We start from the raw sequence: 13,845 nt of genomic DNA, 5'->3' as shown, positions 1-13,845 counted from the left end.
ATTGATAAGCAACTACTCCAGCTACTGATGCAAGTTCTCTCATTATCTGCCAACATCTACTCTTGGCACGTTGCTCTTGTTCTAAGGAATCACTAAATCTGCGACTGAAGAAAATGCTAAGGGAGACAAACCCCTCCAGCAGTAAGTGCAGGAACAAGCTGGAGGCTCTGCAGTGCTCCTGTGATACTGACACTTCAAAACAGGTATGCTTTCTGAAAATGGAGCCTTTTCAGCCATACCTCACTGGAAATGCCAGTGTACTTACAGTTTCTGAGCAGCTGGTTCGGGAACTGATTGTATCTGGTCTCTGTGTGTTGAGCTGGAACAGAGTTATTTGTCAGCATTGTTTAAAGCACTGGGTCGTGCATCAAAACCTTGCACCTAACACCTCTCACATGTTCTATTATCAGAAAGTCATTAGGACATTAGGCAAGCTTCTGGAAGTGACAAAAAAAGATGGTTGATTGGGAGTGGACTGTTCATATATGAAAAGTCTAAACCAAGTAAGTTATTTGACTAAAATGCTCAAGAACTGACTGAGAAGCAAGAACATGTATAGCTGTGGTGGTGTTTTGGTTTGTATCACTACATCTTGTAGAACACTAAGAAACAACACAGGGAAATTGTGCTCCTTTGAAGAAAGATCCTTACAAAAGGGTTGGTTTCCCACATTTAAATACAAAGCAGCTTTCTAAGTTTTATATAATCAAGAAATGGAAAACAATTTTTATTAACATGTTGTACATTTACAATCTTTTATTAGCTAATCAACATCAACATGCAAAAATAAGCGCTAAATACAAACCTCTACAATATGGTTTTGTTTAAACTACAATGGTTTAATTCTGTTTGAAAAGTCATAAGGATGTGTTCTGTAGTTGTTAAAATTGAACTATTAGTTTCAGTAATGAAGACTATTTAGACCCTAAAATTATGTAATCATCCTGCAAGGCATCTTCAGAAACTTTGCCCAACACTTAAGAATACCAGCTCATTTTCATGTGAGTACATTCTCAAAGCAAGAAATAAGGCAGTAGCACTAATGATTTCATATTGAACCCTATGCACATAACTAATAACTTTAGAAGGACTTTAACACTATGGTAGACTGGAAAAAGAACATTTAAACAAGCATTGGATTTTGCCTGAAATGTTCTCAGTTCCTCTTGATACTTATGCAACCTCCTTAAAAGATTTGGGTTTGGAAAAAGCCTTTGTACTCCTTCAAAGCTGATCCTCCAGAGAAGCCACTCTTGCATCAAAGACATCAGTATCTTCCCACAGAAATAAGTTATAGAATTCACGTTCAGGAGAACTTCACAAGAGGATCATAAAGAAGGCAAAGAGGAGCTTCAAGGAGAACATAGTAGTAGTACTGAAATCTTTTCTAACAAAAGGGTCTTGGACAATTGTGAAAAAGAGGGAAGAACAATGGATTTTATTTCAACTCTGTTGTAACTTTTCCCCCAGTGCAAATGTCCATCTTTAAAGAAATTTATCCTTTAAAGAAGATGAAAATACTTTTGAGAAGAGTCCAATTTTTGACCTTGTTACAAAACCTTAACAATCAAAATTCATTTTCGTTTTTATTCAAGTACAAACTTAAGTCATAATTCCTCTCTTTTTTTTTCCTGTTTTTAAAGAGTGTTTATTGTTGCTTATTGATCTTTGGTCGCAAGAAACAAGAATGCCACCGACAGGTCTGATCCCCAAGGTGGCAGGTTTTGCTTCTTTGCCACACATTAAGGCCCCCCCCTGTACAGGGTATGCCAATATACACTGCGTCAAAATTCCAGCGGCACTTCATCAGGAGTTGTATGGACCTACATGATGTAGACTTTCTCAGCTTGTGAGAAGTTGAAGACTTCTTTGGTTCTTGGGCAAATTACTTTGTCATCTTGACGAATAGAAAGCAGAGACTGAAAAAGAGTGAAATGAACAAGTAATATTCACAGTAATAACTCAAAGCATTATTTAACTATTGAGTAAAAACTTGTCAAATGAGAAATATGATGTTATAGGCTGAGACCAAGATACCTTTGCCCACAGAAGTTACTTATTCTATGTATCTTTAAGGTCCCTTCCAACCCAAACCGCTCTGATTCTATGATTATCACTCTCCACAGAGAAAGACTCCCACTACCATTTGATTTCATGCTATAAATTGATATGTTCAGACATTAGCTTCTGAAAAGAACAATGTAAGCACACAGTCTTTTAAAAACTGCTACAAGAAGTTATTTTTCTGCTGTTCATGCAGAAGATCCTTCTGGCTTTCTGACGGCATTTATAACCTCTCATTTGGATATGGAAACTTACTCTAACTGAAGTCTAAACCAGCAGTGCCAAGTCACTTACATTGTATCCATAGACATATCCATTTGGTAACATCATCGGAGGATTATTTTCGTTCATTACATCCCCCGAAATCTTGCAGACTAGTCGGGAGTTGGCACAATGTGCCATAGGCAGGGGCTGAGCCAGCTTGTTCAGGGATTTGCTACACACAGGGCAGTCTGGGTTTTTTGAGCTCCCATCCTCTTTATAACACTGTCTGTTTAACAGCAAGGTAAGGAACAACCACCACAGAGTTCAGCAATGGTTAATGAGAGGCACTGGAAAAAGTGAACTATGAAAATATAGCCTAGGCTAGAGAATACACAGGACCATTTAATCCAAGTTTACTGTGTATATATACGAATCAAGTGCTTCAAGGAACAAAAGTGAGCAACAAGTGTGCGGCACCCTTTATAGGTAAAATTCCTGATATAGAACACTTCAGTAGCACCAGTTATCTACACCAGAGTGTGTAGCAATTCCAACTAAGTTTCAGAAGATGCAGAACGTATTAAAATGTTGACATGAACCCAGACTAAATTTGTGTATAAGTGCTTAAAATAATAATAATTCTGACGCACCTCACTAACCTTTGCAGATATATTCACTAACTTCTGGCACATGGAAATACATGCAAACACAATGTAAATGTCACCTTAATTTTGGTTTGGGCTTTTCTTAAGCCATTTATTATACTCTCCCCTTAATTTAATGGAGAGACTAGTTCAGAATCCATATAAACAACTCAGAAATACTCAAGTGTCACATTTCCACTTTGAGCTCTCTGAAAAGAAGCCATAGAACAAAAACCCCACTATGTTCTTTTGCACTGGACAGTAGTATGTGCATTAAAGGATACGGTGTTTTTATAGCTGAAAGGCCTGCCTGGAGTGTTATAGTAAAAACAGAATTGTTTCCCAGCTGATGTAGTCTGTAGTTATCATATCTAAACTGTTGGATCAGCATTCTCCATCGAGCGGGGTCCAAGAGATCCTGTTAAAAAACAACACAACTATAAGTTGTTTTCAGTGTAATTGTCCCAGGGGAGAACAGCTTGGGAGTGGTAAACTGTGCAAAACTCACTAGACTGAATCCATCACAAAACAGAAGTACACATACTAATGCATGGAAATGTACTTGTTTAGGAAGTACCTTTTAACATTATTTTACTAGAAACACAGTTATAAATCAAGTGTTATTTAAAATAGTTGGTTTACTATTCAATCTCCCTCTGCCATCTACCAAGTGTCCTAACTAAGGGATGCAAATCCTGCTAAGGCTATTTCTTGCATTTAGCCTTCTAGAATGCTGGCCTGCTTATAGAGCAACACTAGTATTGTGGAACGTTTCCTCTGTAGCCTCTGAACCATTAACATTGAGAAGTCAGAAGTGTTTCTTATCTCAAATCAGGCTAATTCTGCAGACACCTCTTTGTATCTACTGTTTGCAGAATTCTGTAATGTAAAAAGGCCTGGAGCACCTCCCGTATGAAGACAGGCTGAGAAAGTTGGGGCTGTTCAGCCTGGAGAAGAGAAGGCTGCGTGGAGACCTCAGAGCAGCCTTCCAGTATCTGAAGGGGGGCTACAAGGATGCTGGGGAGGGACTCTTCATCAGGGACTGTAGTGACAGGACAAGGGGTAACGGGTTCAAACTTAAACAGGGGAAGTTTAGATTGGATCTAAGGAAGAAATTCTTTACTGAGAGGGTGGTGAGGCACTGGAATGGGTTGCCCAGGGAGGTTGTGAATGCTCCATCCTTGGCGGTGTTCAAGGCCAGGTTGGATGAGGCCTTGGGCGGCATGGTTTAGTGTGGGGTGTCCCTGCCCATGGCAGGGGGGTTGGAACTGGATGATCTTAAGGTCCTTTCCAACCCTAACTATTCTATGATTCTATGATTTCATCCACCAGACTGCATGTCTGTCTGCTCTATGACCTTCTTCATCTAAGGCCAGAATGTTCCCGGAGTTCCAGGATGAAGCTTTTGTTCTGACCTCAAGGCAATTCTTGAGAAGGTTGAACAGATCGAGACTACAACAGAGCCATAATAAAGAGATAAAGAAAGTACTATTAATGATTGAGAAAAGCCTGTGATTAGAGTCCTAGATGATGGAACACAAAAGCAGCAGCTTACTAAGAACCTAATCGGAATAATTCCAGCCACAGCTACATAAACTTGTTCACAGGATATCAAGAGAAAATAGCTTCGTTTGCTACAACATTAAATATGGTTTCCTTAAAGTGCTAAAAGATAGCAATGAGGTAGAGAAGCTTCTATTCATTGATTATAGGAGACACTTCTTCCCTTGGATTAATAAAAATCAACTAGTTAGAGATACTATGATCTGACAAACTTGCCCACAGACTTAAAAGTGATTTTACTTAAAGCTATTCTAAGAAGCCATTTATGCACAGAACTCCTAGTCAGCGTAACAAAGGTTATTTTCAAACTAGCATGCACTCTGTTTATGTAGGTAATTACAAAACAACAAGTGAATTAGCACATGACCACAGAACAAACTCAAAATCCATGGAAACAGTAACTACCTACAAATTTTGCTTGATTCAAGTTTAGATATAGATATTACTGTTAATATCTACATTAATTTGTATAATCCAAATAAATGAACACACACTTAAGCATCAAAAATACTGCTTTCAGATCATTCAAATCATCTTTCCTTTCTTTGTCCCAAAAGAAGCAGCATTAAGAACTGCTGCTAGTGTATGAAGGACACAGCTAAGTATCTTGAACAGAACTGATTTTCTTTGTACTTCCCCATCTTCCACCTCTTACTGTATATTAGTTTATCAGGCTTCCAGTCCCATGGATCTTTACTACTGGGCTTGTGGTAAACCTAGTTTGGTGTGAATCTGTGTTACTACTAAGATCCAACTACAACACCACAAATACTACCCGGATTGATGTACAGGCAAGGACCGGTTATTGCAGTTAAGGACTATTATAAAGGTGGATTTTAGAAAGTAAACTTCAAACAACAATTTGATCTGCAGATTATCAGCGTATTTTCCTGTCAGGAAAAAGCACTGCAACATGTATCTTATTATTCTGCTGTAGCACTGAGTTTCAAACAGAACATTACCTTATAGGGGGAGATATGAGTGTCTGAAGGAAAGGCCAACATTCCCATCACTTGTCGAACCTCATCCAGCTGGCTTCCCTCAGCCTGACTGAAATGCTTTCTTGCATGTCTGAAATACACAATTTATACCTTTATTAGATAGCCTTGTTCCTAAAGCAAGGAAGTTTACATAGTTATGTAAGATTTCAGAGAAAACTCTACATTCTGCTCTCAATACATGAACTCCAAAAGGTGATGCATTTGAATGGCTTGAAAAAGTACACCCTGCAAATGTGAATGCAAGAACGACTGAGAATTCACAGTTATACACTGTAATTTCTAGAAACCAGAACTTACTGTAGCATGAAGTCTTACCTCACCTACGTCTAGGATGACAGATCTACAATTATTAGTAGAAACGCGTCTGCTCAGGCAAGCTCAATGTATCGCATTTATTCCTTTGGCATCCACTTCCAAGTGAGAGAAATGCAGTCTGATAATCAGCTATTCCAAACCATTAAGCATTAAGAATGTTCAAGTATCTACCTTGTTTATACTGACATTTGAGAGAAATGTTTACTTTTGAAGAAATTATTTAGTCTTTTTATAGGCTAGAAAGCAATATCACTTTCTGTGCAGACTACAAGGAATTGCAGGGTAATGTGGTTGAAAACACCTTAAGAGTACATTTTTTTTCCAGGGAAATAAAAACTTTAAGTAGAACTTCGGAACAAGCTTTTGTACTTTAAAGCACACTGATTATAGCACATATACACAAAGCTTAAAACTTGGAGATTTGAAAGAAGGGACAGAATTCCCAGAAACTTAAAGTAAAAATGCAAATATTCATGTTTTTCAGGAAATTAATACTAAGAAACCAGAGAATTATCATCAGATTATAAGGATATTCAACTACTTAAAAACCCTGTCTGAAAGACTCCCCCACCTAGTCTTCAAGATCACCAATTTTCAAGGTGCAGTTGAAGTGTGCAGGAATACCCTTTAGCCTTTAAACTGGATGATTAGTTCAGCATTCATGCTGAAGTTCCTGTTTTCAGTGGTGCACAGATGTTGCACAGTAGACTGAGCGTGGAATTAGCGCTATATTGAACTTCTAGCATTGCTTTAGCGTAGAAAACTCTTGCGATGCTATATTTTCTCCACAGTTTGCATTATGGGGAAGATAGAAAGTTATCTCTTAAAGAGCTTTGGTAAGCGTTTCATCTTTTAAAGAGTCTTAAAATCTATTTAAAGCTACAAATTACTTTTAGGAATATACAGGATTTTCCAATTGCCCATTTCATGTGTTGAATTAAAGAAATAAAGTCTAGATAAGGTCGTGTCCCCCCCCATTTCTGTGTTCTACTAAGTACACTTAGGTCATCAATACCATGAGAACAGTCTCTTTAGCAGTGTTTCAGTACTTCTACTTCCTCTCCCACCCAAACCAGGAAGCAATGGAAGTTATGTAGGACAGACTGTTTCCACCCAACTTCCTATTTCGGGTGAGCAATTCAGGAATGTAAATATTGTTCCCCAGGTGATTACTGTTACAAGAACAGAAGCACAAAACCCGTGGCCTGAGAGGACAGACTTGGCAGCCTGGACATACTGGAAGAAAGCTAAAATAAGTGCTATTGCAGAGCTGCAGATGAAAGCAAGAGCTATTTAGGAGAAAGCTTAGGCAAAGCAGAAAGTTCAGACCTACCAGTAAAGCAAAATGAGGGAGAAGAAATAAAATCAGTTCTTTTAAGATGAATTATCACTGTGCACTTGTGCTCTGTGATGTTAAAACTAAGCAGATGTTTAGTTTTGCACCAGCCTTGTGGTCCCACTTCCCATCAGGCCTTCACAGTTTGCTTTTACAGACAGCATTCCAACAACATGCCCCACTTTCTTGCAGGAAGACCCTGAGCTGCAACAGGCAAATACTGCCCACACTTACTCTGCATGTTCAGGAAGAGCTAGAATCAACATTTGGTTTTGTGTATGTACGATATATAATCCCTCTGTGCTAACTGTTCAAAGGAGAAACACCCAGAAATCCAGCGTTTCCCTCATTTGTAGAGTACGGAACACTGGGATGTGGTGGCCAGTTTGGGTTCAGCCAGAAGGAATTAGGTCTTCTAAAGAGACCTTCTGTTAGTCTTCATCTCCTGACTTTCCCTTCCACCTGTGCCCCTTAAGAAAAGAAGTCCATTTTCTCCACAAAGCCTGCCATGCCAGTGTCTAAACTTCATCCCCCGAGTGCCAACATATATAGATTAATATGCAAGAGTACCCTTAAAAGAGAAGCAAGTTCATTAATTCATAGCAGTCAAGTAATTTTTAGATTGGGAAGCAAGAAACAGCACTATGTGAGTACTGGTGAATGCACAACATTCAAAGAACACCTTATTTGCCATCATGCCATTATTCACCCCTTCTCTTTTCATTCAGCTATTTCCATCTCTCTGGGCAAGCGCTGTGTTCTTGGAGGCATGTATGAACCTTAAAATGCTTATTTACCGTGTTTTAACCACCGTCAGCACACACTAGTCAGTATGGCTAGAGCCAGGAGACCATCACTAAACCACTAAATTCTTTTGACAGGGCAAATTAATAGGTAGAAATAGTTTTTCTCCAAATCCCAAAACGATTCTGTAAACTCTATGGGGACAAAGTCCGTCATCTTTTGTTTGAAACAGCTGTCCCTCTATGTACCCCATGTGAGTACAGCAGGCATACTGCACTTGACAAATCCAAGAGTGAAAGGATATTTATGAAGACTTAAAGATTTACAGTTCACTGTCTACTACAGCTACATTAAACTGTTAAGAAAGTTCAAGTTACACTGTATGGTTATATCTACATATGCCTGAATATAAGAATGAACCTATTTATCAGGAAGTAGCAATAACTGAACACAAGTATGAGGTATTATCAAGAAAGGACTTGTTCTTCTGCTCAGCCTTTCGATTGACGCCAGAATGCCTTTATCTCAGGGACCATTATGACTACCAGAAAAATCTGTACTCAGAGTGCTCAGAAGTTTTCTTTCTATACGCCTGCCAAACCCAATGCCCCAGCCCACAACAAACTGTTTATTCAGCCTTATAGGAGAGAAGTTTACCAAAATGAACAGACTATGGCAGCCTTCTCTTATCCCCATGCATCATCAGCTATTTTTATTTATTCCTTTTGTCCCTTATAACCAAGAACAAGAAGTGCACAGGGTGTTTCATTAAGCGTTTAGCTAAGAACTCCGTGTATCTCTGGCATCCCATAAAAGCAAAGTAGTAGAATGCTGTCAGATTTCCCAGAATGAAATTAGTGAGAGCCCCGACTGTGTGAAATTAGTGTCATCAGTCATTCATTGTTACTCTAATAAGTATGAGCTTTACAAAAAAGACCTAAGGAGATTGTGGGAGTTAAAAATGAATGACACAAGGCAAAATCTTTGATGCACGGAAGCTTAAGATACTTACTCTTTGTAGTCAAGGAATAGTTTTTGTACAGTCTTGAAACTCACACTTTCAGGATTACTCTGATGAGCTACCTTAGAGGAAGCTCTGTTTGTCCTCCTATTCTAAAATGCTACAGAAATTCAAACGCTTACTTAGCAAGATGTATACTTTTAAAGCTCACATTGATTCTAACCTAAAAGCAATGTGTCACTTTAGGGGTGCTCAGCAGGCAGCAAGCAAAGCTTTCAAACTTATTTAAACACCAGCTGCGTTTCAACAAAATGTCAGTTCTCTGAGTTCCACTCGTACAGGAAACTACTTGGTAAACAGCCTCTTTCTCTGCTTTCTAATGGATGCCTGACCTATTTATTGCGCCACGGACACAATGCTGAAAGAATCCTGCTGCAGGCACTTAACAGAAGCAAGCTAATAAAAACACAAGTTGCAACAGTTTGCTAGAAGCAATGAGATTTATGCTACACCTTCCCCAAATATATTCCTTTTTCCATTACATATTCATCTTGAAGCAAAGGAAAATGGTAAAAGCTAACACTTTAGAGCCGAATTATTTAAGGAAAGTGTTGAGATTTTGAACACTGAATGTACCTATTTATCAAAACTCACCCTGATAAAAGGAGTGGATTAAGATACAGAAGAACTTCTGTGGCTCCTTTTCATTTTACAAGTCATTATGAAGTCAAGGCAGCATTGTTATGACTGGCAATTTATAATTGCTGAGTACAAGATGTATGTCAACCCTGAATTTCAATAGGTATATGGAATATATATGCTTCACCCCTAACAACATTGAATATCTTATGCCTATTTGCAATGTAGATGTGGCTGTAATATTTAAACCTCAGAGGCCATGATAGCACAAGTTATTCTGCACCAGGAGTGCTGAGTCCTCTTGAGGGTTGACAACTTGTAAATTTTAACAGTTCCAATGTGGAAAAGGGATCAGAGGGAAACAAATATCCAGTAGCAACAACAAACCTTATCTGCTTTGTCCTAGTTCTCAGCCTATCACCTTATTTCAGCTCTCTGTGTGCCAGAGGTTTCCAACCTACATCAGGAAGCTGCAGCTCAAAGAAAATAGTTTTCAGAGCACGGACTACTCATTGTTAAGATGCATGACTGCACATTTGGCAGAGAAGTAAACTTAGCAGAGAATGAGGCTAAAGGCACAAAGGCACAGTATCTGCTGGCTATAAAGAACACCGTGGGCTTCAGAAGATAGATAATATAGTTGAGTGTCTTTCATCCTTTTCATAAGTACCTGACAAGTCCTTAGGACTTGAGAACTTTATCAAAGGGTAACTGCACGTCTCTAAAAGCCAGCATGTAGGTGTTTGGTTTTTTCTTTAATTATTAGCATTAAAATTAGCTGCAGTTTATCAGATTGCACATTTGCATTGGCTGGGATCAAAACAATGATTTAGGTCCAAGTAGGGCAAAGTAGGAATGCTACAAGTTAGCGAGCAACACATTTGAAAGAAATTAGAAATAAACAACTGAAAATAAGCCGAAAACTTAAGGTGAGTAATTTTGGGAGTGGTGGTAGTATTAGACTGGCCTCTCCACATACTTCTTTTAACTTCCTTTAGTCTTGTTTTTAAGTAACGAGGTCTATCGCCCATTGTATTCAAGAAAAGTTATGTGGTTTGCCCTGCAAAAGTTTCTACATCTAAACCTTGGGAATGAGCTACAATGCTTTCAGTCTGTGCTCATGTTATGATAAACGGTTTCTATAGCTCTGTGTTCCTGACCAGCACAGAATTTTGCCACAAATACAAGCCTCCTGCTGGTTTCAATTTCTGGAGCACTTACTATGGTTTCTAAAGGCAGGAAGACTTGAAACTCCCTTAACATAAAGCTTATCAGAAGTGTTAAGCAGCAACAGCGTGATCACCAGAATGTACCAGCAAAGCTTCAATTCTGGCTGTAAAACTTGTCATTTCTCCAGAGATTTAAGTATTCTTAAATCAGAACCTGCTGTGAGTTCCTCCTTCCCTTGTCCATGTATAAGCTGCCACCTGCAGCATACTTTGTGGTGCTGGCAAGATCACCACTTATCAGAATTATCAACACACTTTATAGTCTCACTGTCAGAATTCCATTCATTTCAGCAGAACTGGTTTCCTGTGTTATCCTGACATTACTGCAACACCTTAAATCAGGATCACTACCTTTAAAGCATAATACCAGCACATGAAGCAATTTATAAGTATTGCCATAAAGGTTGTCTTGTAGTTGAATTCAAGCAGTGATTAGGTCTAATTCACACCACTTTGAGAAGTAAAACTGCCCAAAGTAGTCCCCACTGAACTAGCTCAAAAGAGGTGAAAATGGATATTGAGCTGATTTCTTCATTTTGGTCCAGGGCAAGGGAGTAGTGGGAGTAACAGAACATAGCTTGCTGTTCTCACAGATATGACAATAGAGAACTCCATTCAATACAAAAGGTGAAGCTAAACTAAAGCACAACTTATAGAACAAAAAGTTTATTGAAGATAGTAAAGCAGAAGAGGACTCAGCCAAAATTGAAATGTTAAGCTTTAGAAGGGTGTTTCATTAACCTTTTAGTATTTTGCGATGAAAACTGATGCCTTAAGAAGAAAATGCAATCCCAGCTTAAATCCAAAGACTGATTACAACACTAGTAAGATCCATTACAGGAGTGGGGCTTCTGGGTGCTGCAACAATAGTCATATGTTTCTAATGAAGCATGATACCATCTTGTTAAGAACATGTTTTGGTAAGCATCCTGATTTCATACCTCACAGCATCCAGCCTCTTGTTCTGTCGAATGAGTTCAATGAACTCCTGAATCCTTAGGCTGAACTCCAGACAGCTCTGAGATTAAAGACAAGACAGGGTTTTAGATGGTGCCAAAACTGCACTGCAAAGTATGTTAAATACCACATGTGCACAACAAAAAAAAAAAAAGGAAGTGTTAATAACACGCAACCTTGTTTGCTTGCTTTTAGGCATTCATGCAATTGAAATGCTGTCTCTGTGGAGCAGACATCAGCCCAGAATTCCCTAAAAGCAGAACAAAATCTCCTCCTTCAAAACTCTTTAGCAGGGATGAACTCTTTCCTAATGACTAAAAGCATCGTTACCTGAGATGCAAGCGAGTGTAACAATTGGGTTTTTTGTACTTTATTGCATCTTAAAGTAGTAGATTCAACACAAGTTCAGGGCTATGTGATAGCTTAGATGAGAGGTCTACCCAAAGACTGCAAGGAAGAAAGAAGTCTTCGAACACCACTTTGAAAGTCCCCAATATTAACAACAGCCAGTACAGAGCTCACATTGCTGCAATCCCCTCCCTCCCTTTCTTCAGAAGCTTCTATCCCGCTCTTGTTGGCAAACATCTAAAAGCCATGCTGGAAACACATCTCAAACAACAAAACCAGGTGGCATTTACCTGTTTTTTTAGAAAAAGGTAAAATGTGAAGCCTAATGAAGTTAACAGTGTCCGTTTAAATCAAATTCCATCACCAGTTCACAAAATCTATAAAGCAACTTGGAATATGCGGAATTAAAAAGATTCTTCCCCCACAAAAGGACAAGTCACTATGTTTCTTTATAGGGACACAGTCATCTCTTAGTACCTTAAGAAAACAATGACAACCCAAAGTCCTCTGAATCTAGAGAGGAGCTGTACTCCCTGAGTTATCAGGTTCCATTGGGAAGTGTTTTTTTCTTCCCCCATGCTTCTGATGAACAGTTGCCTTTTGTTTATTGTCCATCAGCACAGTAATATCAAAATTTCTCAGTGACTTCAGTAGGAACTTGAGCAACTCCGAATTTATCAGTTAACTGCCTGGGGGGACTAATGCACACCCTGCAACAACCATTTGAACATAAAAATGATGCATTCTGTGCATAGATGTTAAGATATATACGTTTGAGGAATAGAAAGCAAATTGTTTTCCAACTATGCATTTTCCTGTACTCAAGCCCATGTTTAGTAGAGAATAAGAATTTATTTTCTATATTAAATTTTCAAATAGGACTATTGTAAAATACTGTTACTCAATCTACACAAACCCCACATTTAGAAGTTTAGTTCAGTTTGTTTCTATTACAAAACCGATCAAGCTTTTAATTGTTAATGATACTAAATCCTAAGGCTTACTATTTCATTAAGATGTTTCAACAGCAAAAAACTCCACCACATCCCAAAGCCATCTTCAGAGCCTGTGTTTTGTTTTTATACATCTTGAAGTAAGCTGCAAGCCAATGGCTATATGGGTTCTGCAGACAAGTAACTAGAAGTAAAGAGCCCTAGACAATCAGGTGATGCATGCACTTCAACTTTGCGTATCTTCAAACAATTCCACAGCACCTATTCACAGCTTATACAGCTCACATCTGTAGAGACTACAGGTCTGTAAACGCTTTCCCAGGCCAACATACCATTTAATTTTTAGCTTAGGCTTCCATTAAGGTGATGGCTGGGATTTTATAACATTAACACTGATGAGTAGCTAAGCAACCAGAACCAGGAGAATTGTTCATTTGCGTTGCAAAAAAGAAGCATGGTGGTTTCTCTTCTTCTAACTCTGATCTCTCACAACTTTAGTTTTGTTTTTTTTGTTTGGCTTAGAAAAAAAAAAAAATAGAATTAGGGCTTGCAGAAATAGATTTTTGTTGTTTTACAAAAAGAGAGATGGGGAAGATGTTCCTTTTTTATTATTTGTTGAAGATTGGTGATGGAAAAGATGTTCAGATGTTATTTCTTACATTACTTAATATATTAAAGATTACACGAGGGGGATTTTTTAGCAATGTAATTACGCACTAGTGGTTACATACCAATTCTGGTTTTCCTTTAAAGGCTTCCATAACAAGATCATCACTGTCTTTAGAGTAATCACTGGTCGATTTACTTTTGCATCCCATCTTCAGTTCACTCTCATTTTGGCGCCCCTGAGTGACAGAGAACGTCACTCTTTGCTTATCATTAAGTGC

The 13,845-nt window shown here is 38.5% G+C and overlaps 1 protein-coding gene across 3 annotated transcripts in view; it reads right to left on the bottom strand.

Moving 5' to 3' along the window:
• Positions 1 to 746: 746 nt before the first annotated feature.
• MAEA (macrophage erythroblast attacher, E3 ubiquitin ligase) overlaps positions 747 to 13,845 on the bottom strand; it is a 50,314-nt gene continuing 37,215 nt past the window's right edge. Inside the window, exons 5-10 of one of the 3 annotated variants that reach the window (XM_080638948.1) lie at positions 13,690 to 13,803; positions 11,642 to 11,718; positions 5,438 to 5,546; positions 3,197 to 3,330; positions 2,359 to 2,554; positions 747 to 1,919 (exon numbers count right to left, since the gene is read on the bottom strand). In XM_080638948.1, the coding sequence (XP_080495074.1) occupies positions 1,824 to 1,919; positions 2,359 to 2,554; positions 3,197 to 3,330; positions 5,438 to 5,546; positions 11,642 to 11,718; positions 13,690 to 13,803 (726 nt within the window). In that variant the 3' untranslated portion in view covers positions 747 to 1,823. The remainder of the gene's footprint in view (positions 1,920 to 2,358; positions 2,555 to 3,196; positions 3,331 to 5,437; positions 5,547 to 11,641; positions 11,719 to 13,689; positions 13,804 to 13,845) is intronic. The other 2 variants (XM_080638946.1, XM_080638947.1) reach the window with 2 other exon arrangements.

This window comes from Psittacula echo (genome assembly GCF_963264785.1).
Source record: "Psittacula echo genome assembly, chromosome: 1".
Taxonomy (NCBI): domain Eukaryota; kingdom Metazoa; phylum Chordata; class Aves; order Psittaciformes; family Psittacidae; genus Psittacula; species Psittacula echo.
The sequence above is the reverse complement of the archived record's forward strand: the minus strand, read 5'-3'. Positions and strand labels throughout refer to the sequence as shown.